We start from the raw sequence: 25672 nt of genomic DNA, 5'->3' as shown, positions 1-25672 counted from the left end.
ATGGCCAAACAGGTACGGATGCATATGTTCAGGGATCGCAATTGCTTGTGTACTATTAGACCAATAAATCAGTATATTTCGGTCAGGATATGCTCCGCTAAGACTTTGTCTGATCTCCTCAATCTCCTCAATAGACTGATGACAGTGTCTGGCCTGATACTAGCTACAGAGTGTATACCTATTGGGAAGAGGGTGAGCTACCTCAACCTCCTTGATTACTGTTTTAATTTTGTGTGTACTATTTCCATGTACATGTATATCCTTTGCTTGCAAACCCATTTCTTATCCATTATTTTCGGTTTATTTTATTATTATTTTTGCAGGATGGAAAGACAGAAGTTGTTGCCAATGATGCTGGAGACAGAACAACACCTACTGCAGTTGCATTCAGGGACAATGAAAAAGTAAATATGTACATAAGTTAAGGTTATAATGCATTTTTTAAACATTTTCTTGCTAAAATAAAATGTGATTAAAAATGTACATGTAGTATTTATGCATCAGAATTCACATTCCACATTTTAAGTTTATTGTATTTTGTGTTTAGTTAGTGTTTGATGCGTGTTTGTCCTTATCAAAAGAAATATAAATGACCTATTACATTTTAGCACAAAACCCAGATTGAATTTGAGCGAAATTACACACACAATGAAGTTAAAATGTAATGGTAAATTTGTGCAGTCATCACCATGAAGACATTTTAGATGGGTATTTTCATGTGTTTGATGAAACAAAAGCTGTCATAATTTGTGCTTATTTCAATATTTTCACTTGAATCCACCAGAAATCATGCATGGAATATTACAGATTCATCCTTCTGTAACCTTGTAAGCCAGACAATATGAGAAAACAGTATGTTTCATTAGCTTCATGTAAATTTTGTGCAAAACTTTCAGTATTTTTGTCTTGCCTGCACAGCAGAGTGAAACGTAGGCGGCTCTTTTCTGATGGCGTCGTCGTCAACATCAAATCTTAACCTAAGGTTAAGTTTTTGAAACGTCATTATAACTTAGTATATGAACCTAGCTCATGAAACTTTGACATAAGGGTGATAAAGTAGTACTGAATATCCTGCCCTGGTGTTAGGTCACATGACCAAGGTCAAAGGTCATTTAGGGTCAATGAACTTAAAACCATGTTGGGATCAAAGTCAAAAACTTAACCCGAGGTTAAGGTTTTAACCTAAGGTTAGGTTTTTGAAATGTCATCAAAACCTGGACATAAGGGTAATAAAGTATTACTGAATATCCTGCCTGAGTTTGAGGTCACATGACCAAGGTTAAAGGTCGTGTTACTGTAGGGTCAATGAACTTTGGGTATGTAGGGGGTATTTGTTAACTTTCCATCATAACTTTAAAGGCAGTTTATAATCACTCGCGTCGCGTGCGGGCTCGTAATCACTCGCGTTTTGAATTTTTGGCGATTTTTTTTATTTCGGTGCGATTTTTTTTTTAACGGTGTCTTCAATGGGACAGACATGCAGGGAAAATAAAATGAAATTGAAATTCGAGTTTCGTTTTAAGCCGGCAATTAAGTGCCTTAAAATAAAATGTACTCGACTACTGTTTTAACATAACAACCAAGCAAATCAGCCATGTGGCTCAACTAACTTAGAATAGATCCGGACTTCTACTGTGTCTTATATACGAGGACTCCGAGTCGGAACTTGCCATATCTGCCACATCGATATTACATCGTATCATTCCCATATGCGGACATGCCTGCATGCAATGGCCCCAAGGCGGCCGGACCCGGCCGCGGTCGGACACGACGTGCATCGGTAGCATGGAGCAAGCTAATTAACGTGAGTCGAGCTGAGTTAGATCCCACGTTATATATGAGACGCCGATTGTACCAATATTATATAGAACAATTATTTGTTATATAATCATTATTCATTAAATAATAACTATTATTTATATATAATTTACATTCTATTTGTAAATAATTACTATTATATAAAATAACATTTTTAATTATTTATATATAATTCCAAGTAATACTTCATTACTTGTAAATAAAATAGTTCGACATTCCATTATTTATAAATAATGATTATTTGTTTTTCATTATCTATAAATAATAATTTTTGTGTTTCATTATTTATAAATAACGACACTGCATACTTCATTATTTATGAATAATTGCAATTCGTTTTTTTATTATTTATAAATAAGTTTGTCGAGTTTTCTATTATTTGTAAATGATAATTATCTATTAACAATGCCAGTGCACATTTCTTTATTTATAAATAATTTGTTGAGTTTCCCATTATTTATAAATAATGAAAATTCATCGTGTTTCACTATTTATAAATAACATTTTTGTTTGAATATCCCATTATTTATAAATAATCATTATTTATAAACGATTTTTACAGTTTGCCATCATATACAAATAATCGTTATTCATATACATTATTTATAAATAATGAAAAACAAATAATCATTATTTATAAATAATGAAAAACAAATAATCATTATTTATAAATAATGAAAAACAAATTATCATTATTCATAAATAATGAAAAACAAATTATCATTATTCATAAATAATGAAAAAAAATAATCATTATTTACAAATAATTAAAAAGAAATAATCATTATTTATAAATAATGAAAAACAAACGATCAGTATTTATAAATAATGAAAAACAAATAATCATTATTTATAAATAATGAAAAACAAATAATCAGTATTTATAAATAATGAAAAACAAATAATCATTATTTATAAATAATAGAATGTCGAACTATTATTATTTACAAATAATGAAGTATTACTTGGAATTATATATAAATAATTAGAAATGTTATTTTATATAATAGTAATTATTTACAATTAGAATGTAAATTATACAGTATATAAATAATAGTTATTATTTAATGAATAATGATTATATAACAAATAATTGTTCTATATAATATTGGTACAATCGGCGCCTCATACATAATGTGGGATCTAACTCAGCTCGACTCACGTTAGCTTGCTCCATGCTACCGATGCACGTCGTGTACCGCGGCCGGGTCTTTGGGGCCATTGCATGCAGGCATGTCCGCATATGGGAATGATACGATGTAATATCGATGTGGCAGATATGGCAAGTTCCGACTCGGAGTCCTCGTATAAGACAAAGTATAGAAGCCCGGATCTTTCTAAGTTAGTTGAGCCACATGGCTGATTTGCTTGTTTGTTATGTTAAAACAGTAGTCGAGTACATCTTATTTAAGGCACTTGCCGGCTTAAAACGAAACTCGAATTTCAATTTCATTTTATTTTCCCAGCGTGTTTGTCCCATTGAAGACACCGTTAGAAAAAAAATCGCACCGAAATGAAAAAAAATCGCCAAAAATCAAAAACGTGTGTGATTACCAACGCGACGCGAGTGATTACGAACGCGAGTGAATATAATAAGCCACTTTAAATGTTCATGGAGCTAGTGCATAAAACTTGAACCTAAGAGTTAACAAGTATCAGTGAACATCCTGTGCAAATTTCAGTTCACATGACCAAGGTCAAAGGTCATTTAGGGTCAATGAACTTTGATCATATTTGGGGTATTTGTTGAATTACCATCATAACTTTTATGGATCTAGTTCATTAAACTTAAATCAAGTATCTCTGAACATCCAGATGATCCTGTGCGAGTTTCAGTTCATATAAACGAGGTAGAAGGTTATTTTAGATAAATGAACTTTGGCCATGTTGTAGGTAATTATTGAATTGCCATCATTATGGATATAGTTATTGCAATGTGGACTTAGGGGTAATCCAGTATCATTGCTCATCTTGCACAAGTCGTAGGTCACATGATCAAGGTCATATGTCATTTAGGGTAAGTGAACGTAGCATATGATATGAATGGTGTTTTTTGTGAATAATCATTTTATAGTCATTTTCAAAGTCAGCTCTGCTGCTATATCGAATTGTGTAATGCAGGCGAGACTGCCAGAGGCGCTTCACTTGTTTATATTATGAGACATTGTTTGAATTCATCTACATTCTACAAATATACATGTATAGCCTATATTTGTCCCTCTCAGATTGTTGGTTTGGCTGCCAAGCAAGGAAGAATGCGTAACCCAGTCAATACTATCTTTCAAGTAAAGCATGTCATCGGCAGAAAGTTTGAAGATAAGGTTATTCAAGGCCTGAAGAGACAGTCACCATTCAAGGTTGTAGAGAGCAAGGGACTTGCTGGATTCGAAATTGAACTCAACAACAAGAAAATCATTGTTTCTTCTATGGAAGTGGCTGTCCATGTTTTGAGGAAGCTAAAAGGTTTGGACGGTTTTTTCCTATATGCTCTATCATAATTTTGTTTTCAATCTCATGAATTACTGAATGATTTCTGTAACATAATATGTAACAATTTTTCTTTTCAGTCTTTTATTTTTTGTCTCGCCCACCAAATGTGGAGGCGAGACTTACGGATCCAAATGTCGTCCGTGTCACAAACACTATGATACATAACTCCGCGACCGTTAGTCACTTTTCAACCAAACTTGGATGGTAGATGTACTTAGGGGACCTGCATGTTATGCTGCAGTCAGAGGTCACATGTTAAGGTCAAAGTTCATTGTAGTGCTGTAGCCGAACTGCCGAACCGAACGGAAGTTCGCCGAACTTGGCACTTCCGAACCGGACCGAACCGAACCGAACCGAACGCAATGGCCTGGTTCGGTAGTTCGGTAAAAAAAAAAAGGCTCATTAATATAGCTAATTAAAATGCATAATAACGGGGACTACATAGATTTATGTGTAAAATAAATAAAAAATTATTGGTTAGTGATTGTGCACAATAAGAATTCCACCCAAAATATTTTTAAAATCCACTATGAAAGCTCCCATCTCGTCTTTGATTGGACTGTTATCAACTTAAGAATATTTTATTAACATGAATATATTTTTTCTTGATAAAATGAGGGGACATTTGAAGCTAAACTCGGTATAAAAGTGTGATTAATTACATATTGTCGTAATCGATCGTGATCGTAATCGGACCTAATTATTTTGTATTTAATAAAGAAAAGGACCAGACATAAATTCATTCCTCATAAATGACAAAGTATGACAGCTTCGGTCTCGTCTTTGATTGAATTTTTATCAGTTTCAATATTTTTATAAACATGAATTTATTTTTTTCTTCATAAAATGTGGGAACATTTTAAGCTAAACACAGTTCAAAAGTGTAGTTGAATTACGTATTGCTGTAATCGATCGTGATTGTAATTGGACGTAGATGTAATTGTTTTGTATTTAAAAAAAGAAAAAGACAATACATAAATTAATTCCTTGTGACAGACAAAGTAATGGTAAAGTATATTTCACCTTCTGAAATTTTCATATTAAGATAAAAGATCAATAAATAAGAGATGAAGGAATGAGGGTAGAAAAAACAGAAAAGATAAAAATTCAAACCAAATCAACGCATGTTCCCTGATCGCGTTCCGGAAATGGTTGGTAAGGAAAGTTGAAACAGGAAGTCCAAACAACCTGCTCTCAGTTGCTATTATACAGGTAAAAGTTGTATTCCGAATTCGAAACGTTTTTCCATCATCAATATTTTCTAAAAAGTGGTTTAATCTGGTCAATTACTGAAAATGAAATGATAAATTATCAGTTCCATCTTGGTTCTGAAGATCAACGGCGAGTGATTTCACAACACTGAAATACACAGTACAGTCCCATGTACTCATTTTCGTGTTGGAAATATGTTTGAAGTCACGTAGCGTCGATCTTTCTGGACCAAGAATGGACTGATATTTTATCTTTTTAAAGTAATTGATTGACCAGATTTAACCACTTTTTAGAAAATAGGGACTTTCTTAAACATTTCATATTCTTTGGAATGTGAATTTTACCAGTATAATAACAGTTGAGTGGAGGTTGTTTGTCTACTGTTTCGACATTCTCGATCAACAATTTCCAATCGGAGAAGCTGCGTGCAGCGTTTGCAATGACATTGTAATCGATCATGATCATATAGTCTAGGTGATGGGTGAAAAAAATGTTCAGAAAAGGGTACAAGCATAAAAATTGGCACAAAGGTAGAGTAAGTAATTCTAAACATTTTTAGCAGGGGGTGCCAACGTGAGTTCACCAAACATAGCAACGGTTGCTAGGTAACATATTTACCTAAGTAACTGAGCTTAATTGGGCTTGAGTAACATTTTCACAAGCGATATGTCATACAAATTTTAATCTAAAGCATGTTTCTTTGTATCACAACAGTTTTTATCCATTTATTCATAGCAACGGTTGCTAAGGGACTCTCTTCCGTAGCAACAAATTCTTTATCTTAGTTCAGATTATTATAATCTACTCAGAATAGCTCAGAAATTAAATCTGGCCAATAGATATGTGGTGAATGTTTCCATAGGTAGACCTAATGAGCACCATAGCAACCGTTGCTAAGTAACATTTTCCACGGTAACAATTAATATAGGGTATCCTTTAGGATTATAATTTCTATGAATCACATCTTTTCTATTGAAGCATTAATGCATTAATCACAACAAACAAAGAACAATGTATACAAACCCATGCGAAGTACCAGTTGCTAAGTAATATGTTTTCTGTAGCAACCAATGGTTAAAGGCCGTATGGTAAGATTATTAATGTGTAAATCATAGAGGTCCTAATAGATGCTTAAAATGTAAAACCTTGCACAAATTAAACTACATCATGATATGGTTCATAGTTCCAAAGACGATGTCTATGGGTTCCATATTATTGGTATAATAATACTTCTTGCAGGTTAAAAGAACTTCACCTTTAACACCAATCTTTGTCCATTTGGAAACCATAATTAACTGAAACATATGTAAAATATCGATTATTGGAAGAATTCTACACTATCAACATTTATACCCCCATTCCACAGAGAACAAGACCGCTGAAAGACCTTTGAAAGACCATGAATTCGGGTTGATCTTTCGGAGGACTCTCAATGAACCTACAATGGTCTTTGAGGTCTTGCACGTGTCCTGACCAATCTTTCAGAAGTCTTCGTGGTCTTCATGGGCTCCAAAACTTTTTGAAACGGTTCAAAACAGTCTTACAGGAAAATGGTCTTTCAGGAAAATGGTCTTTCGGTGGTCTTTCAGCAGTATTTCAGCGGTCTTTCGATGAACTTTCAAAGGACTTAATAGTCTTTCAATGATCTTTCGGCAGTCTCTCAAGATTTTTGCGAAGATCACTGTAAGACTCATGAAAGATCATTGAAAGATCATTGAAAGACCATTGAAAGACCATTGAAAGACCAGGCAAAGTCTACGGAAAGAATTCTCAAAGATCACTTGTTGCATAAAATATCTCTGAAAGACCATTGAAAGATCTCTATAGGACTAGTCTAAGACCAGTAAGACAAGAAAAGTCCATCAGTCTTTCAGAGTTCTTTGAGGGGTCTTTCTGAACCATTCCACAGAGATAACAAATTTCAGTGATCTTGAAGACCGCTGTAAGACCTCACCAATTTTAAGTCTTTCAGTGGTCTTTCAATGGTCTTCGTTCTGTGGAATGGGGGCCTTAGCAAGAGGTCACTCTTGTAGAAGAACGGTTACAAGAACTCCCCAGGAGGTCATGGGTACTTACAGCCTAAATATCTCTGATCTTAGAGAGATAACCACGAAGAGATGACCACCAAGAATTGATTGAGTCAACTAAGTTTAGAATTATTTCAAACACCAAAATCTTGCCAGAAGTTTATTTTCAAATGAGTGCTTGGATACCACTTTATCCCTCGATAACAGTAGTCGTTCGCTAGAAAGTCAACACACTTTGCCTTGGTTTACCCACTCCCTTCCGTAGCCTGCAATGAAGATCATATTAGTTCTCCATGCCGTTCCCAAACCGAATGTCATGGGCAGGAGTTGATTTTGACCAGGCGTTTTGACTTAGATCAATCCTGCGCAGCTGCAGGATCTATCATGACGTGAAAGATCTTGCTAGAGATGATTTGGACATGTCAGTTCCGTTTCTAGGCATGTTGACCTGGATTCTGCAGCTATATGATTGATATATCATGGCTCGATCCTGCAGAAGTTGATTTGGACCTGTCTCTTCTGTTTCCAGGTGTTTTGACCTGGATCAATCCTGCAGCCCCAGGATCCATGACTAGCTCGAAAGCGCGTGCAGAAGTTAATTTGACCTGTTAGTTCCAATTGCAGGTATTTTGGCCGGGATCTTGCAGGTTCAAGATCGATCATGACTTGATAGATCTTGCAGGACTATGCGCATCTGATTTTGTCACCTACGTATATGAAGCACTTATGATATCAGGTTGTCTCGACGCGATCCATACTCGGCCACAAAACATTAGCATGAAGTTCTGATATGCTTCTTCCTTCCATATACCTCCAATACTTCTTGGCATGTCCAACTCAGATGGAAATGATTCTGCTGATGGCACTACCACCTTGTCGCGCAATATAATTTCCTCATGGAGAGAAATGTTTCTTACAATTTGAATGATGAACAAGTAATTGTCCCACCGAAGAGGATGATGACTGTAACTTTCTTGATATATTCTTCTGTTGCATCTGATATTCTTTGTCGAGCATACTGCATGTTTGACAGTGGTCTTGCTTTCCCGCACTTATGATTAACCCAGACAGTCTTAACTTAAATTTTGGACTAAATATATGCCCTACTCTGAGAAGGCATGTGCGACACATAAACTGTATGTTCGATTAATTCGCTAGAATTATACCCAAAGTCCCAAGCTATTGGAAACTTACAGTGTAAATATAATTGATTGCTCAAAATTATGATAAAATAAAAGAGATACATACAGTGGCAATTGCTTCTAGTAAACTTTTGATTAGAATCATTAGTTTTTGTTTTGTTTAAAGATGCTGAAATATAATGGGAAAGAATGATGAAAGAAGTCATTTCAAGTAGGTTGGAAAGCTCTGTACCAACACATTTACATTGCTTTCCATTTTCCAGCCAAACTTTTTGATGTCCTGGTACAGCATACAATATCTTGCATATTACCGCTTCATCTTCATGATAGGATGCGATGTTAATGATTAGTGTCAATTACAGAGATAACCATTTTTATTAAAATGTGTTGTTGTATAATCGACAAATGTACTGCTTCGTGATGTATTCACAAGTGGTACATGTACATGCAGTCGATGCTTGAAGCCGTTTCAGGTCTACTGTCCATGCTATACAGTGAACATACAGTCAATGCTGCTTGGGGCTGTTTCAGGTCTACTGTGCATGCTATGTACAGTACACATACAGTCAATGTTGCTTGAGGCTGTTTCAGGTCTACTATACATGCTGTACAGTGAATATACCGTCAATGCTGCTTAGGGCTGTTTCAGGTCTACTCTGCATGCTATGTACAGTACACATACAGTCAATGATGCTTGAGGCTGTTTCAGGTCAACTGTACATGCTCTTCAAATTAGTCAAAAATATCAAAACTTTACCGACAGGTAAGTATGTGGGCATTAATCGCCATTGCTTCCCAATGGCGCTTTGTCATTTGGGAGCGATTAGTTCATATCAATCAAATTTCAGCTTCCCTTTGCCCTAAAAGTTCATCCACTGCAATACCCTGTCTCATTTTTATAACAGGCGAGATCCTATATAATCATTAAATAATAAGCACATTCAATGACGCAGTGATGATTTTTGTCGGTGTGTTAGCTGTGTCATGTAGGAATATATAGTATGAAGAAAAAAAATCAAATTAATAAAATCATGCACATCAGAAATTAGGTTTGTTACCTAGACACCATTAGTATTATGCATATATAATATTATTTTGACTGCTATGTATTTTTCATACTTTGACCAATTTTTTACCATTTCCATTCAAATTTTATGACCAGATGTTGTATTTACTAATATTATCTATAGTTGCTATGGAAAACGTGTTGCTTAGCAACTGTTGCTGTATATGGTTGGAACGTTGCTTGATATGTGATTGTAAAATTGGCACTTCGAAGTCAAAATATAGTTTTTTAAATGTAGAAAACACCCCCAAAATGGTGGTTGCTACGGTAAATATGTTACTTAGCAACTGTTGCTATACGAGGAGAGATCAGGTTGGCACCCCCTGCTAGAAATGTTCAGTACTGTTTACTCTACCTGTCAGCCAAATTTCATGCTTGTACCATGATTTGAACAATTCTTGCTAATTTTTGCACGGATCATCCAGACTAATAGCTACATGAAATAATCATGAAAAAAAAAAATGATCTTTGTAATTCCATTTCTGTCCGGGGGGCCGTTTCATAAAGCTGTTCGTAAGTTAAGAGCGACTTTAAGAACGACTGGTGATCCTTTCTTGTGGTAAATGGTATATTCATTGGCGGTGGTTACGCGCGTAAGAAAGGTTCACCAGTCGTTCTTAAAGTCGCTCTTAACTTACGAACAGCTTTATGAAACACCCACCTGATTCTCTCATTATCAATATATTTTCTTTGGTTTTTTTTTATTTCATTTTAAAAATGAAAGTAGAAATGACTCTTATTTTTGTTTAAAGATTAAAATAAATAAAAGAAAGTTATGCAACAATTTTTATAACTATTCTTTTTAGAAACAAAATTTATTATAAATATATGACAGATCTTTGTCAAGATTAATTGTTCGAGTGTCGGCATTTCCTTATTTTATGTTAATAATATCATTTTGGCATTAATAGCCGAACCCCGAACCGAACCAAAGTTCGGAAAAAAATTGCCGAACCCCGCCGAACCGAACTGAACCCGAACATGCCGCCCGACTTGCAGCACTAGTTCATTGTTAAGTCAACATTAAATTTTACATGCAAGACTCTTATGACACATAACTCTGCATCTGTAAGTCAATTTCAAATCAAACTTGGGTTGTAGCTGTACTTAAGAGACCTGCATTGTGTTCGTAAGTCACATGGTAAGGTCAAAGGTCATTTTGAGGTCAACATTAAAGTCTACATGCAAGACTCTTACGACAAATGTTATTCCATCCCAGTTATTTCACAATGAACTTTTGATACAATTGTGTTGCATGCCCTTGCAAATCGCGATATTTCTGGTCATTTTCACAAGTGGGAGAGACACAACATCACTTATGCCTTGTTTTAGAAGTCAAGTCTTTGTTGTATTTTTTTTTAAACAGAAATTGCAGTACACCAGGGAGGGAAAGATGTGAAAGACACAGTACTTACATGTCCAGTTGAATTTTCTGATGAGCAGAGAGAAGCAATCAGGTAATTCTGTGTTTTCATTAATATTGATTTAAGTAGACTATGAATAATAGAATTAATGATATATGTCAATGGAAACCAGTCTTTCATCATGGTGAACTTTCTATGAAGCTTAGAAGAAGGGGATGTTGCAAAGATTTTTCATCAACAAAAACTTGTTTTGATACACAGTTGTTACATCAAGTTACAGCAAATAAGTTCAAATTTCATTTTTGTATGCCCGTCATACGCACGTCCTAGACGGGACGTATTATGGTACCATGCTCGGTGTCCATCTGTCTGTCCGTCCGTCCTTCCGTCTTTCTGTTTACTTTTCCTTGTAAACTTAAACTAGGCTCATAATTTGGCGTGTATGATACTAGCATGCATCCCATAAAGCCTATCAATTTTGAGGTCAAAGGTCAAAGGTCAAGGTCACACTGACATGTTTTCATTTTACCCTTCAGAAGTCTTTGTAAATGCGATAACTTTAGTTGAACTTAACCTAGGCTCATATAATTTGGTGTGAATGATACTAGCATAGATCTCAGAAAGCCTATTGATTTTGAGGTCAAAAGGTTAAAGGTCAAGATCACAGTGACATGTTTTCATCTTACCCTTCTGAAGTCCTTGTTAACGCGATAACTTTAGTTGAACTTAACCTAGGCTCATATAATTTGGTGTGTATGATACTAGCATAGATCCTAGCAATTCTATCGATTTTGAGGTCAGAAGGTCAAAGGTGAAGTCGCCATCTTCCACTTTTCTTGCTTGACCAATAATTCCATTTTCCGCATTACAGACGGGCGTATTATGTGCTCGCCTTAGCGACACTTTTGTTTAGTTTTCTTTTGTTAGTATTTTGATTTTCGCCAGTAATAGGAAAATGTGTTATCCCATTGTGCAATAAAAATGATAGGTATCAAAGTATTTTGGTTTGTTCATTAACAGTCTGTACTAGAGTGGATATGGGTGTTTGACTTCTTTGATGACAAAGAATCTAACCCATGTTTATATAAATGAATGTTGGTGAGTGTTACAAGTATTGTATGCACGCTATTCTGAGATTAGTAAGGCCAACATTGAGCTGGTTTTAATCATTTTGTTTTTCAGGAAAGCTGCTGAATCGGCAGGTTTCAATGTACTGCGTTTGATCAGTGATCCGTCAGCTGCTGTCTTAGCTTATGAAATAGGAGTGACAAAACCACATGATCCATGGTATGTGCACTCCTTCATATCATGTCATTCACTGACAGGCATTAAAAGCTACTCAAGTCTCTATTGGCTCGGTTTGGAAAAAAAAATCATTGCCAAGATGTTTCTTCAACTGCTCTCCTGTTTATTGACCTTTTTTTGTTATGTGCTTTAAATATCCCAAACTCATCACAGATTGAAAGATTGACAAAACCATGAATCGCAATTTGATAGTTGAAGCTTGGTCAAAAGAAAATATGTAATTGTAGCAAACAAATATTTTGAGAAAGTCTTTAAATTAAAACCCTATTACTCAAAGATCTAGATCTGGTACATTAACATGAACTTATTTTTATGAAATCATGAAATCTTAGTTGAAAACTGTCACGTATGATCACTAACACAGAAAACCAAATGTGGGAGAGTGTATTAGTATTGCTTGGAAAATACCAGGCATTTGATGGGAATACATGTTTATTTTGGTAATTTCTCAGCAATTTCACATTTTCTTCCAGAGCATTTGGCACATATTTTTATTTACCGATATACATACAAACACTGGTTATTTCATTTGAATCTGTTCAAACTCCTTGGCCCTAATTCACAAAGGTGGTTTTGAACCCATGGTTTATGTAGATTTCCTGTTTAAATTACGCTTATTTACTGCGCATATTAAAAAATGTCCTATGCTGATCCATGCCTTTGTCACATTGCGCCAAATTGACGCCTATTGCCATTGTTAAATACGCTATTTCATTCATGAGTCCACTGTTTGAAGAGTGGACTCATTAATTCAAAGCGGTGGACTCATGAATAAAATAGTGTAGATTACCATGGCAACAGGCATCAATTAGGCACACTGTGACAAAAGCGCGCATGAGCATTGAACATTTTTTAATATACGCGATAAATAAGTGATGGTTTTAAAAACCACCTTTGAGAATTCGGGCCATTAGAACTCGTATTGAGATCATTACCACAACCGACATTTTCTTTAAATTCCATTTAATTTCATGATTATTGAAAAAACCCATAGGAAGGGTGTATTTAAAAAAAATGTGTTTTGCAAATCTGTAAAAAACTTATAACCTCTGTAGAAGGTATAATGTTGACAAAAATACTATTTTTTGGGGAGGGGGTGAAGACAGTTGGGAGGGGCCTTATTTAAAGGAAGTGCATTATTGATAATTAAAAAAATTGTTGGTGCTGGAAAGTTATACCAATTTGTCCTTTTCATGCTCCTGTTTTGAATAAAGAACAATTATACTCGTTCTTATGTTTCCTTTGCAGCAATGCTTTAGTGTACAGGTTAGGAGGGTCATCGGTTAGTGTCTCTTTGGTCAACATTACAAATGGACTTCAGAGGGTTGTAGCTTCTAATACAAGTAGAGAGTGTGCTGGTAATGATTTCACACAGGCTTTGGCTGAATCATGTGCTACTGACTTTAAAAGGTAATATTATAGATTTTAAATAACATTCAAGTACTTAAATAGAATCTGATTCCTTGTATTATTGTCATGTTTTTGTTATTAGAAATTGATGAAAATTGCACAAGCTGAAATGATGAATCTGTTCAATACTCTATTCTATGAAACTTGATAATAGAATATTTGTGACTGAATAGAATATTTATCATTAATCATGATTTGAAACGGAAACTTCTGTATTAATTCAATATTTCGATCTTTATGTTTTGTTTTCCTTTGTTTTTTAGACAATGGCGCATGGATATCACCGATAATAAAAGAGCTATGGGTAAACTCTATAATGCCTGTGAAACGGGTAAACATGTTCTCTCTACAATAAACTCAGCAAGTATATCGGTAGACTCACTCTATGAAGGAGTTGACTTCCATAGTAATGTATCCAGGTAAAATCACTTTTTCAAAAATTAAACTAGATATATGATATTTATAATTTGGCAAGTTAAAGGGCATGAATATTTTAAATTTATCTGATATTGGAGGTGATTGGATATGGTATATAATGTTATATGGTACATTTTTTTGCTGAGAACTTTTCCTAAATAAGATCCATCTACCAGTAGTCATGGAATATACAAGGTGAATTTCTCATCCTGATTTCATGATTCTATCCTGAAGTAATCTGTAGCTTTCTTTTTTACAATTCTTCCGAAAGAAATCATAATTATTAAAAGATGTATGCATATAAAGGGAAATCATATTTTCATTAAAATTCATATATGAGTTCTATGTTACTATTTTCAATATTTTTTATATTTTATTCTCTTTCCAGGGCCAAGTTTGAATCCATAATAAATGTACCTCTTCAGAGATGTTTGCAGGTTATTCAAACAACACTCCAAGAAAATGGTATGAGTGCAGCTGATATACATAAGGTAATTTATATTTATACTGACTTTATTATCTTTAGGAACATCAATTTTTGTAAATCTTGATTTTAACCAAACTCTGGCATGTCACGAACAGTTACCATAAGTAACGGTGTATTAACCGCACCTTTTTCTCGGCGGGACAGAATCAAAAGTCGGGGGTGCGGTTTATACACAGTGACAGGTCTGAGCCAAGCCAATCTCAGCCCGATACCACTACCAGTTTTCAACTCGCGTCGGGTGGCCGAGCGTAGCCGCTTGGGGCAATCCCGTTTAGAGGGGTATGAGCCGCGGGTATAAAAGGGAAGCAACTATGACTACCGGTATCTGCCGTAAATGTCCCTCAAATTTGAATAAGGTCAAAGGTCAAAGGTCAATGAACTTTCCATGACTGGCACTGTGCTATGTTGTACACATAATAACTTTCTATATCTTCGAGGTGGGATCACCAAATTCATACCAGAGGTCCATCTCCTGAAGGCACAGGTCAAGTTCAAACATGAGTCGAATTTGAATAAGGTCAAAGGTCAATGAACTTTCCATGACTGGCACTGTGCTGTGTTGTACACACAATAACTTTCTATAGCTTCGAGGTGGGATCACCAAATTCATACCAGAGGTCCATCTCCTGAAGGCACAGGTCAAGTTCAAATATGAGTCGAATTTGAATAAGGTCAAAGGTCAATGAACTTTCCATGACTGGCACTGTGCTGTGTTGTACACACAATAACTTTCTATAGCTTCGAGATGAGATCGCCAAATTCATAACAGAGGTCCATCTCTTGAAGGTGCAGGTCAAGTTCAAATGTGAGCCGAATTTGAATAAGGTCAAAGGTCAATGAACTTTCCATGACTGGCACTGTGCTGTGCTGTACACACAATAACTTTCTATATCTTCGAGGTGGGATTGCCAAATTCATACAAGAGGTCCATCTTTTGAAGGTGCAGGTCAAGTTTGAATGTGAGTTGAATTTGATTAAGGTCAAAGGTCAATGAACTTTCCATGACTGGCACTGTGCTGTGTTGTACACACAATAACTTTCTATAGCTTCGAGGTGGGATCGCCAAACTCGTAACAGAGGTCCATCTCTTGAAGGTGCAGGTCAGGTTCGAATGTGAGTTGAATTTGATTAAGGTCAAAGGTCAATGAACTTTCCATGACTGGCACTGTGCTGTGTTGTACACACAATAACTGTCTATAGTTTCGAGGTGGGATCGCCAAACTCGTAACAGAGGTCCATCTCTTGAAGGTGCAGGTCAGGTTCGAATGTGAGTTGAATTTGATTAAGGTCAAAGGTCAATGAACTTTCACACTACTTTGTTCCTCTAATGACATGAACTTTATAATTTTATACTTTTTAACACTAACATTTTACTTCAGAACTCAGTACTCTCTATACCTGAACCAAATGTTGTATTTTACTTGTTTATTCTTTAAAGGTCAAGTCCACCCCAGGAAACTGCTGACTTGAATAAATAGAGAAAAATCAAACTAGCATAGTGCTGAAAATTTTACAAAATAAGATGTAAAATAAGAGAGTTATGATATTTTAAAGTTTCGTTTATTTTTCACAAAACAGTGATATGCACAACTAGGTGAGTCAGTCGATGATGTCCATCACTCACTATTTCTTTTGTTTTTTATTGTTTGAATTGTACAATATTTCCTTTTTTTATAGATTTGACAATAAGGACCAACTTGACTGAACCATATAGTATTAAATAATGTTAATTCCACATGTTCAGAGAGGAATTAATGGTTGTATCACTAGACAATGAGGAGAAAATTAGAATATTTCATATAATAAAATACAAAAGAAACAGTGAGTGGATGACGTCATAGTCTCTTCATTTGTAACCAGCCAGGATGTGCATATAACTGTTTTGTGAAATAAAGCGAAACTTTGAAATGTCATAACTTTCTTATTTTACATCCAATTTTGATGAAATTTTCAGTGTTATGCTTGTTGGATTTTTCTCTTTTTATTCAAATCAACTTTTTGTTGAGGTGGACTTGTCCTTTAAAAACTGTTGTAGTTATTTATTTAATGAGCTATAGTTCTTGGCACCATTTATAATATTCACACAAATTTGCCAATGGTACAATAGAAAAGCTGTCAAAGTTTCTTAAATGTTACCCTTCAGATTTGCTGTATGTGCATGTTCTGGTAATACTGTAGACTGTACAAAACAAATTAAGAAAAGTTATGCCCCTACCATCATCCAACATAATGCTAAAGATTGGCATTTCATTACACCTTAGTAATTAATTTAATTTTACAATTTTACTCACATTATTATCAATTACATTCTTTTTCACTAACATTCATTTCCTTACTTGCATGGAAACAATTATAGCTTCATAGTATTAACAGCATTCTTAGTGTTATCTGATTTTCTAGGGATAAAGTAGGCCTATACCATTAATGCATATGTAAACTGTCAGAACCACAATTCACCCCCTAAACTGCTGACAGCCTCAGAAGTCATATAGCATAGTTTTGACATGCAGTCTCTTCATGACTGCAATATGCTTGCGAGACAACGCTTGGCGTTTGCCTTTTTTTTGTATCACATAGAAACAAATGGTAATCAGCAGTTAATGATTATCATATTAATTGATTATTATAATAATAATGAATTGATATATCAAGTAACATCTATTATGTCTGCAGGTTATTGTTATAGGAGGATCAACTCGCATTCCAAAGCTTCAGAATCTCTTGAAAGATAGATTCCCAGAATCAGAACTTCTCTCATCCATTTCACCAGACGAGGTGGTAGCAATCGGTGCTGCAGTACAGGTATGTACTAGTATTACTCAACACAAAGATACATGTCTTTTTACATCCACTATCTGATTTCATTTAGCTAATTAAAATAATTTGCCTAAATATATTGCAATCTTGCATATATAGAATTGAAATTGAATCAGCTATATGGAATTTGATGATATCAAAATAATAATTTTATCTTTGCCATACCAATTCAAATTTCTACTGATTATTATTATCAGATGTAATATGTAGAATATAAATAACAATGGAAACCAATATGTTGCATACAATGCTGCATTTATCTTCCTGTTTCTGTTTCCAATGAATCCATCAAAGTCTGCTGTGTATTTTGTTGCAGGGCTACTATATTCTATATTTAGAACGTACACTGTATTTGCATTATTACTTTCTGTAAATTTTCCCTATTTCTAAAATCATTTTTCTCTGACTGCTTACAACTGAAATCACTGATTTCTATATGGTTTCTACCATATAGATCTACCAGTATCTATTGATACAATTCTTCTTGTCTATGGGTTAGCAATACGATGGTTGTAAGTACAATTCAATATTCATTTATCTCTGACTTATTTTGATTGTCATCTACAGGCTGCTTTGTTGTCAAGTAGAGAAGATAGTTTATCATGTAGTCCATCTGACTTACAAACACCATGTACTGCAAAGTCAATATTCATTAAGGTAGGTCATTATCCAATTGTAATACTCGATGAAAATAATGATAATAATTTAAGATTAATATAGTGCACATCTCTGGTGATAATGATACCCAGGGCTTGCAATACTCATTTGACAACTTACACAATACAGACAATGTAATAATTACATAGTAATTTAAAAAATAGCAGGTAAATAAAACAAAACAATAGCAGGTATGTATAAGTTTAAAGTCAAAATGAAAAGGAGGCACGCAGTAGTTGACCATGAGTTATTAATTTTTTTGTGAAAGAGTTCTGGTGGCTTGCAAGATTTGATGTCTAATGGGAGTGAATTCTATAGATGTGGGCTGTAACAGAGGAAGATCTGTAGCCCCAATATCATAGACTCCCTAATTTTACTCAAGATTTCACTTGATGCATTTGTACATACAGATAATATTACTCCTGTAAACCACATATCAAAATGCTGAATCTAATGTGTAACTTTGATTGCTTGTTGTTAGGTTGTTGACGAGGCTGGATCATCCCTTCTTCATCCTATCGTGCCCAAACACAGCTACATTCCTCTCAGGCAGCAGCATTATTTTACTGTCCCTAAAGACCAAGACTCTTTATCACTTCAACTTGTGGAAGGAGAGCCTACCAGCTCTTTAGATGAAACAACAAAATTAGGAAAAGTGAGTTCAACATTTATACTTATTTCTGTTATCATTATTCATTATTCTAGTGATGACAGCTGAGCATTACGATAAAAAAAAAGACCCTCAAAGTCTATCATTCTTTGATCTATTCTTATAAATACTATAGCTTATTCAGGTGTGCAGTGGTGATAAACTTGGATTTATTCCTGTAGCTGGGTGACTTTCCTCTCCATGAAGCTACCATCAGGACTAAGCCTTGGTCATAGCCATTTGTATTATTTTATAAAGTGGTGTTTGAACATTGATGCATTAATGAATTGATGGGTGGGGATGCTCTAGCGCTATTCCAGCTTTGGGGCACCCCCTGTCAGTCCATGTGGAGCTCTCATTGTGTAGGCTAGTAATGCACAAGTTAACTGTCAACATAACCATCATATGTATTTCCATCATATGTATTTCCATGATTACGAAATATCATTAACCAAAGGGACTGCATTCAATATTTCTTCCAAAATATCTCCAACAAAAATGTTTGCAAATGACAACATATATGTTTGAAATAAAATGATATGAAAGATTTTAATCTTGCAAAGTCAGAATGATTTTCAGTCGGTTTCATTACGTTTGTTCCGGCCACAATTGCTCTGCTTTTAATTGTACAAACTAACCAAATTACTAACTTCAACCCTATATTTAACACTATACCCTACCCTAAATCTAACATCAAACCCTAATGCAACCCTAAACCTAACCCTTTATAGGCAAAATAAAGTCTGGAGCAAAAGTCACAGGAGCAAATGTTGTGTCACCTCTCCATCATCTCCAGACCCAAACACAGACACACTAAGATTTTTCATCAGGCCAATCTCCTGTACCTTCTACTCTTTATCATCTAGTGTACTGGTGGAGATCTCAAAACTCGCCAGAGACAGAGTTGGATCAAAATCAACCCCAAATTGATGGAAATTAATATCAAATGTAATTTTCTCTGCTCATTCATTATATCATTATGTGTACTGGACAGCACTGCCATATACCTGTAATTTGTATTGTCACTCAGTTTCATACATGTTTATCGATGCACCTACTTTGCCAAATAAATACCAATGCTCAATCTTGATCACACACTAACTTTAAAATCAATTCGACTCAAGGTTTAAATGGTAACAGTGTATTCATCTGTTTCTACCTTTGCTCCTGTTTTCATTTCTTAGCAGATATAAACAAGGTTAGGTTTGCCATTTAGATTTTGGCCTAATACAACATGAGCATGAGGATTATGATCAAGGTGAAAGTTTGGGTTAGGGCTAGGTTTAAAGCAAGGAGTAGGATAACGGTAAGGGCCAAGTTTGGCTTTAAGGTACACAGTTAAGCTTGAAGTAAACATTTTCATACGCTCGTCTAGACAGGACGTATTATGGTATCACGCTAGGTGTCCGTCCGTCTGTCTTTCTGTCCGTCCTTTAACTTTTCCTTGTAAATGCGATAACTTCAGTTTAACTTAACCTAGGCTCATATAATTTGGAGTGTAGGATACTATCATGGATCCCAGGAAGCATATTGATTTTGAGGTCAAAAGGTCAAAGGTCAAGATGACAGTGACACGTTTTCATCTTACCCTTCTGATGGTCCATGTAAACGTGATAAATTTAGTTTACTTTAACCTAGGCTCATATAACTTGGTGTGAATGATACTAGCATGGATCCCAGGAAGCCTATTGATTTTGAGGTCAAAGGTCAAGGTCACAGTGACATGTTTTCATCTTACCCTTCAGAAGTCTTTGTAAACGCAATAACTTCAATTTGACTTAACCTAGACTCATATGATTTGGTGTGTATGATATTAGCATGGATTCCAGAAAAACTTAAAAATTTTGAGGTCAAAAGGTCAAAGGTCAAGATCACAGTGACATGTTTTCATACCCTTCTGAAGTCTTTGTTAACGCGATAACTTTAGTTTAAGTTAACCTATAGGCTCATATAATTTGGTGTGTATGATACTAGCATAGATCTCAGGAATTCTATTGATTATGAGGTCAGACAGTGAAAGGTGAAGTCGCCACCTTCAACTTTTTTTGCTTGACCAATAACTCAATTTTCTGCATTACAGACGGGCGTATTATGTGCTCGCCTTAGCGACACTCTTGTCTATTGGAGCAAATGCGCTGGAATCACAAAAAGCATGTGGACATGAAAAGATAAATATATCTGAATCCCAGTCTTTGCAAGAGACTTGGCCTGTCAGCAACTTTTTACTCTATTGAATTATACATGCCCTTGCTTGTTTGATAAGATTGTTTTATTCTATTTTTTGTATAATAGCTTGATTCATTTGTATCATCCTACTAGTGTAAACTAGTTTCATGTAAAAAAAGAAATACACATCTAATTCTAAAAAGGAAACATCCAGTAAATCTATGCAATTCCATAGAATTAAAAAGTGATACAGTATATGATATATCTCTTCTAGAAATTTTTTTGAATTTCATTATATCTTTGAAATGAATATGCACTGCAATGTTTTTTTTTTGTTTTCTTCAGATAATTCTCAGAGATCTTGTGTCTGAAGAACCACAAGAAGGCAAGGTCACTTTAGATCTTCATTTGAAAAGGTGAGATGCAATTCATCTTCTCTCTGTATCCTGTACTTTACTCTTTATGCGTTCCGTTCACATTTCTGCACAACCTCACATTTCCCTATTGATGCCCCTTTGTCCCAGTAGTTTGCAGTTGTAAGAGGTTTTGTTTTGTTTTGGATACATTCACTTTCAAAACCACTTAGTGGGAGATTGTTTACCTTCTTTAGATGTAAAAATATCAATCCTCCAGCAGACCCTGGAAGTTCATTGAAAAAAAGGAGAGAAAAGAATCAATAAAATCCTCCTTACAAACAATGCCATGGTCAGGTACATTGTTAGCAGTTAGGACTAATGACACCTGTATGAAAGAGGTGCTTTTTTCTTTGACTAGTCAAAGAGAAACTCTCTTTTCTTTATTCACTGTAGTATTGTCTATTTTTGTCAGATTACATGTATCAGTAATATTAGATTTATTTGTGTGATGAACTTCCCAGGTGAATACTAAAAAGAATCATGCCACTGACCCATAAAGGACCAAAATAAAGTGGTACACTTTTTGTACACCTGTCTCGACGGGACGTATTATGGTATCACGCTCGGTGTCTGTCCGTTAACTTTTCCTTGTAAACGCAATAACTTCAGTTTAACTTAACCTAGGCTCATATAATTTGGTGTGTATGTTACTAGCATGGATCCCATGAAGCCTATTGATTTTAAGGTCGAAAGGTCGAAGGTCATGGTCACAGGGACATTTTCATCTTACCCTTCTGCAGTCATTGTAAGCACGATAACTTCAGTTTAAGTTAACCTAGGCTCATATAATTTGGTTTGTATGATACTAGCAAGAATCCCGGGAAGCCTGTAGATTTTGAGGTCAAAAGGGCAAAGGTCAAGGTCAGAGTGACATGTTTTCATCTTACCCTTCTGCAGTCCTTGTAAACGCGATAACTTTACATTAACTTAACCTAGGCTTGACCAATAACTCCATTTTCCGTGTTACAGACGGGCGTATTATGTGCTCGCCTTAGCGACACTCTTGTTGTTAGAAATGGAAGAAGATAAAAGTTTGGAAAAAAAATTATTTGCAATGCTTTATTTCATTTGTAATGCACTGAATTAATACATGACAATAAAATCCACCAATCACTACAGCCTGAATTCACAAAGGTGGTTTTTGCAAAAAAATCATGGTTTAAACCATGGGTTTTACTGATTTTGTGATTCACAAAGGTGGTTTCAAATGAAACCATGGTTTTACCAGAGGTTTTTAAGGCACGATTTTGAGTCAACTGTTTGGGGAGTTATCAACCGTGGGTTTTTCAAAACCATGGTTTCTAAAACCCACGGTTTCTATTAAATGAAACCACCTTTGTGAATTCGGGCCTACAAGTTTACTTTACAACAAAGTCTCTGGATGGAGGTAACCTTTTTGTAGGGTTATCTCTATGTAGATATCTACATTTGCCTATTATAGATTTTATTTTACCATTAATAAATCAAATATACACACAAAGCTCATTTAGGATGTTGTAAGAAATGTGTTTAACATTATATTATATAATCTACAATTTTCTTAATGGCCAAAGCTATAGTGATTTATTCTCACTAGCTTATTTGCCCATTTTGAAATGAATATTGGGTGAAAGATTAATTATTAAAACTCATCATATAATATTTGTATATGATGAGTTCTAACCATATTTTTTAAAGTTTCATTTCTAGCAATATTTTTTTGAGTTTTATGTGTATATTTTATTTTTTATTGGTAAAATAAAATGTAAAGCATGTAAACATAGATATCTACTTACAGATGTATTTCGTTGCTGATGTCACAAATTTGAACTAATCCCGCGAAAATGGCAACCTCCATCCAGAGACTTAGAACTTGAAGAATCCCATCTTTAAAGAGGTGGGACTCTTTACTGGGAAATCAGACTGGGGTATAAGTGGATTCATTTTGATCATCCTGTTCCTATCAATGATATTATGTTGTATTGGGTTTGGGGTTTCTTTTTCCTTTATTAATTCTTAATGTGTAAAGCCAGACTAGAATCTAGGCTATTTGCAAATAGTGCTGGCAATAGACCTGCAGCAGGTGTACAGGTTGACTTAGGGGCAGTTAAGTCTTGATGTCAAGAAAAGGGGCTAGGACAGAGTGTTATACTTCAGTAACAAATAAATAGGCACCTTGTAAAAGCATCAAAGTATATTTGTGTTGGGCAATTTATCACTGCTTGTACTTTTATTTGTGTGAGAGTTCAAAAGGGAACATTAAGATTGTGAAACTTGGTTCACAAATTATAATTTTTGGGTTTTTTTTTTCTTAGGGATGGAACTCTTGAAGTCACATGTAGTGAGAGCGTTTCAGGAAGTATGGATAGCCTTGTGATATCACCTTCTATCAAGAACTCTTAAACACTAACACTCCCACTCTGATTGTCTTCAATTTATATTGGAGAGTACTGCTCGCTGATCTCATCTAAACTTGTGAAGATCATATGGATAGCGATATGTGACATGGGTTTAACATGTCATAAAATGTGTGAGACATCTGCTGCTTTAGATCTTATTAATTCTACATGCTGGCATGAATTTGTCCATTAGTTGGAGCTCAACCCCAAAATGCATTGATGTAAACTCTCCTTATAACTAACACAATCACCAACCGTGGTTTTATGACTTATCTGCTGGAATTTCTTGGACAGTTTCTGAGATCAACTTAAAGATGCCATGGTCATTGTGATAAAACATTGCGTGTATAACGTTAAGATCAAAATTTAGCTAAAAAGTGTGGTTTTATGTATGCAAATCAAATTTGATGGTTGATATATTCTGAATTCATGATTATTTTTATTTTCAGTTGTTACAACTTATTGCAATTTAATTTAAGGCTAAATCTGATTAAATGTCATACAGGAATAAAAGAGGTATTGCCTAAAAGAAGTAACTACATAAGAAATCGATATTGATACTATTATGATATAATGATGATGATGATGCACAGCATTTGTATAGCGCCATATATCTGTCAAAGACATTCAAAGGCGCATTGGAGGAGCCAGCCAATCTGGGTCGCCAAGAAGGGCGCGCACACAGAACTGTGACCCGCAGGTCTCTCCTCCCGATAACTGGTTGGGGAATATACTAGAATATCAGATGCATGCTTTTGGTTTGAATATAGCATGCTTTGGGTATTCATAGATATCATTCTTCAAAGAGATTCTGTATCTGAATTATCGTATATTTGACTACAATAAGTGTTTGTGTTAAGATGGTTTATTGCTTTTAAGAGCTCAACAAAGCCAATAAGTCATTTAAATTGAAGCATTTCTCGTTATTAAGTGCAATCATTATTATTTCACATTTAGGCAGAACAAATATATGCAATGCAGGTGTTGCATTTATGTGCACTGGGGACTGTTGCAGAAACGCAAAAATCAAACGCAAAAATCAAACGCAACTTAATTTTAACCAGTGAAACATTCATATTGGACTTGCACTTGATTTCTTGTGTTGCGTTTAAACTTAACTATTTCTGCAACAAGCCCAAGATGTCATTATCATGGTTATTTACTACATTGCAAACGATTTATGCCAATTTATATGCAAAAAGCAATGTTCTTGATGTTTGATCATTATATCACAGATTATCACCCTACAGATCTTTAAATCATATGATATTCATCATTTCAGAGGCGTATTCAATGCTCCTCAAGATTTGACATCGCTCTTCGATATGCAAAAAAATTAATCGAACACTACTTGCCTGTATGAAATTGCCATATTTAAAATGGCCCCTCCTAGTTTCCTTCCTTCCTTCAGATGAACTTGACCTATCTGTAAATTTCTAAAAGCAAAGCAAATTCTGAACATTGCTATAAGAGTTATTGAAACATTGAAAGGAGATTCCTGATTTTCTTTACGTACACTCAGTTGCAGTGAATGAGTTTATAATGTTGGTTTAATATGTGAAGTGTTTGTACAATATCCAATCTGCATTGAGGCATTATTGCTCATATATGTATACACCATCCATTCATAATTTAAATTCTGTGTAAGCTTCCATTTTTGTCTGCAAAACAATGGCTTGTGCTGCATGTTCATGCGACATTTTTATTTGCTATTCAACAACAAATGTGATGCTTCAAATCTTGAGTGGGGTAATCTATAAACATAACTACCATTGCAAATAGTTTTGTACAAGTATTTAAATATATTTTGAGCAGTGGTATGTAATAAAAGACATTTGTTGAAGTTTTGAA

General features: G+C 34.9%; 1 protein-coding gene across 1 annotated transcript; it reads left to right on the top strand.

Annotated features, from left to right (window-relative positions):
• On the top strand, positions 1–25672 carry LOC129256667 (heat shock 70 kDa protein 14-like). The gene is made up of 13 exons (XM_054894830.2): positions 1–12; positions 324–404; positions 4044–4281; positions 11122–11212; positions 12302–12406; positions 13673–13834; positions 14098–14253; positions 14640–14742; positions 17412–17540; positions 18123–18212; positions 18694–18867; positions 21373–21443; positions 23738–25672. Exons 1-13 carry the CDS (start codon positions 1–3, stop codon positions 23823–23825), a joined length of 1500 nt encoding a protein of 499 aa, XP_054750805.2. The 3' UTR covers positions 23826–25672.

Source organism: Lytechinus pictus, chromosome 3, assembly GCF_037042905.1.
Source record: "Lytechinus pictus isolate F3 Inbred chromosome 3, Lp3.0, whole genome shotgun sequence".
NCBI lineage: Eukaryota > Metazoa > Echinodermata > Echinoidea > Temnopleuroida > Toxopneustidae > Lytechinus > Lytechinus pictus.
The sequence above is the reverse complement of the archived record's forward strand: the minus strand, read 5'-3'. Positions and strand labels throughout refer to the sequence as shown.

Excerpts from the sequence above, each read along its gene's own strand:
- LOC129256667 (XM_054894830.2), top strand. Across the intron at positions 4,282-11,121 it reads TGTTTTGAGGAAGCTAAAAG|AAATTGCAGTACACCAGGGA; the intron begins GTTTGGACGGTT and ends TTTTTTAAACAG. Across the intron at positions 13,835-14,097 it reads TGTGCTACTGACTTTAAAAG|ACAATGGCGCATGGATATCA; the intron begins GTAATATTATAG and ends TTTGTTTTTTAG.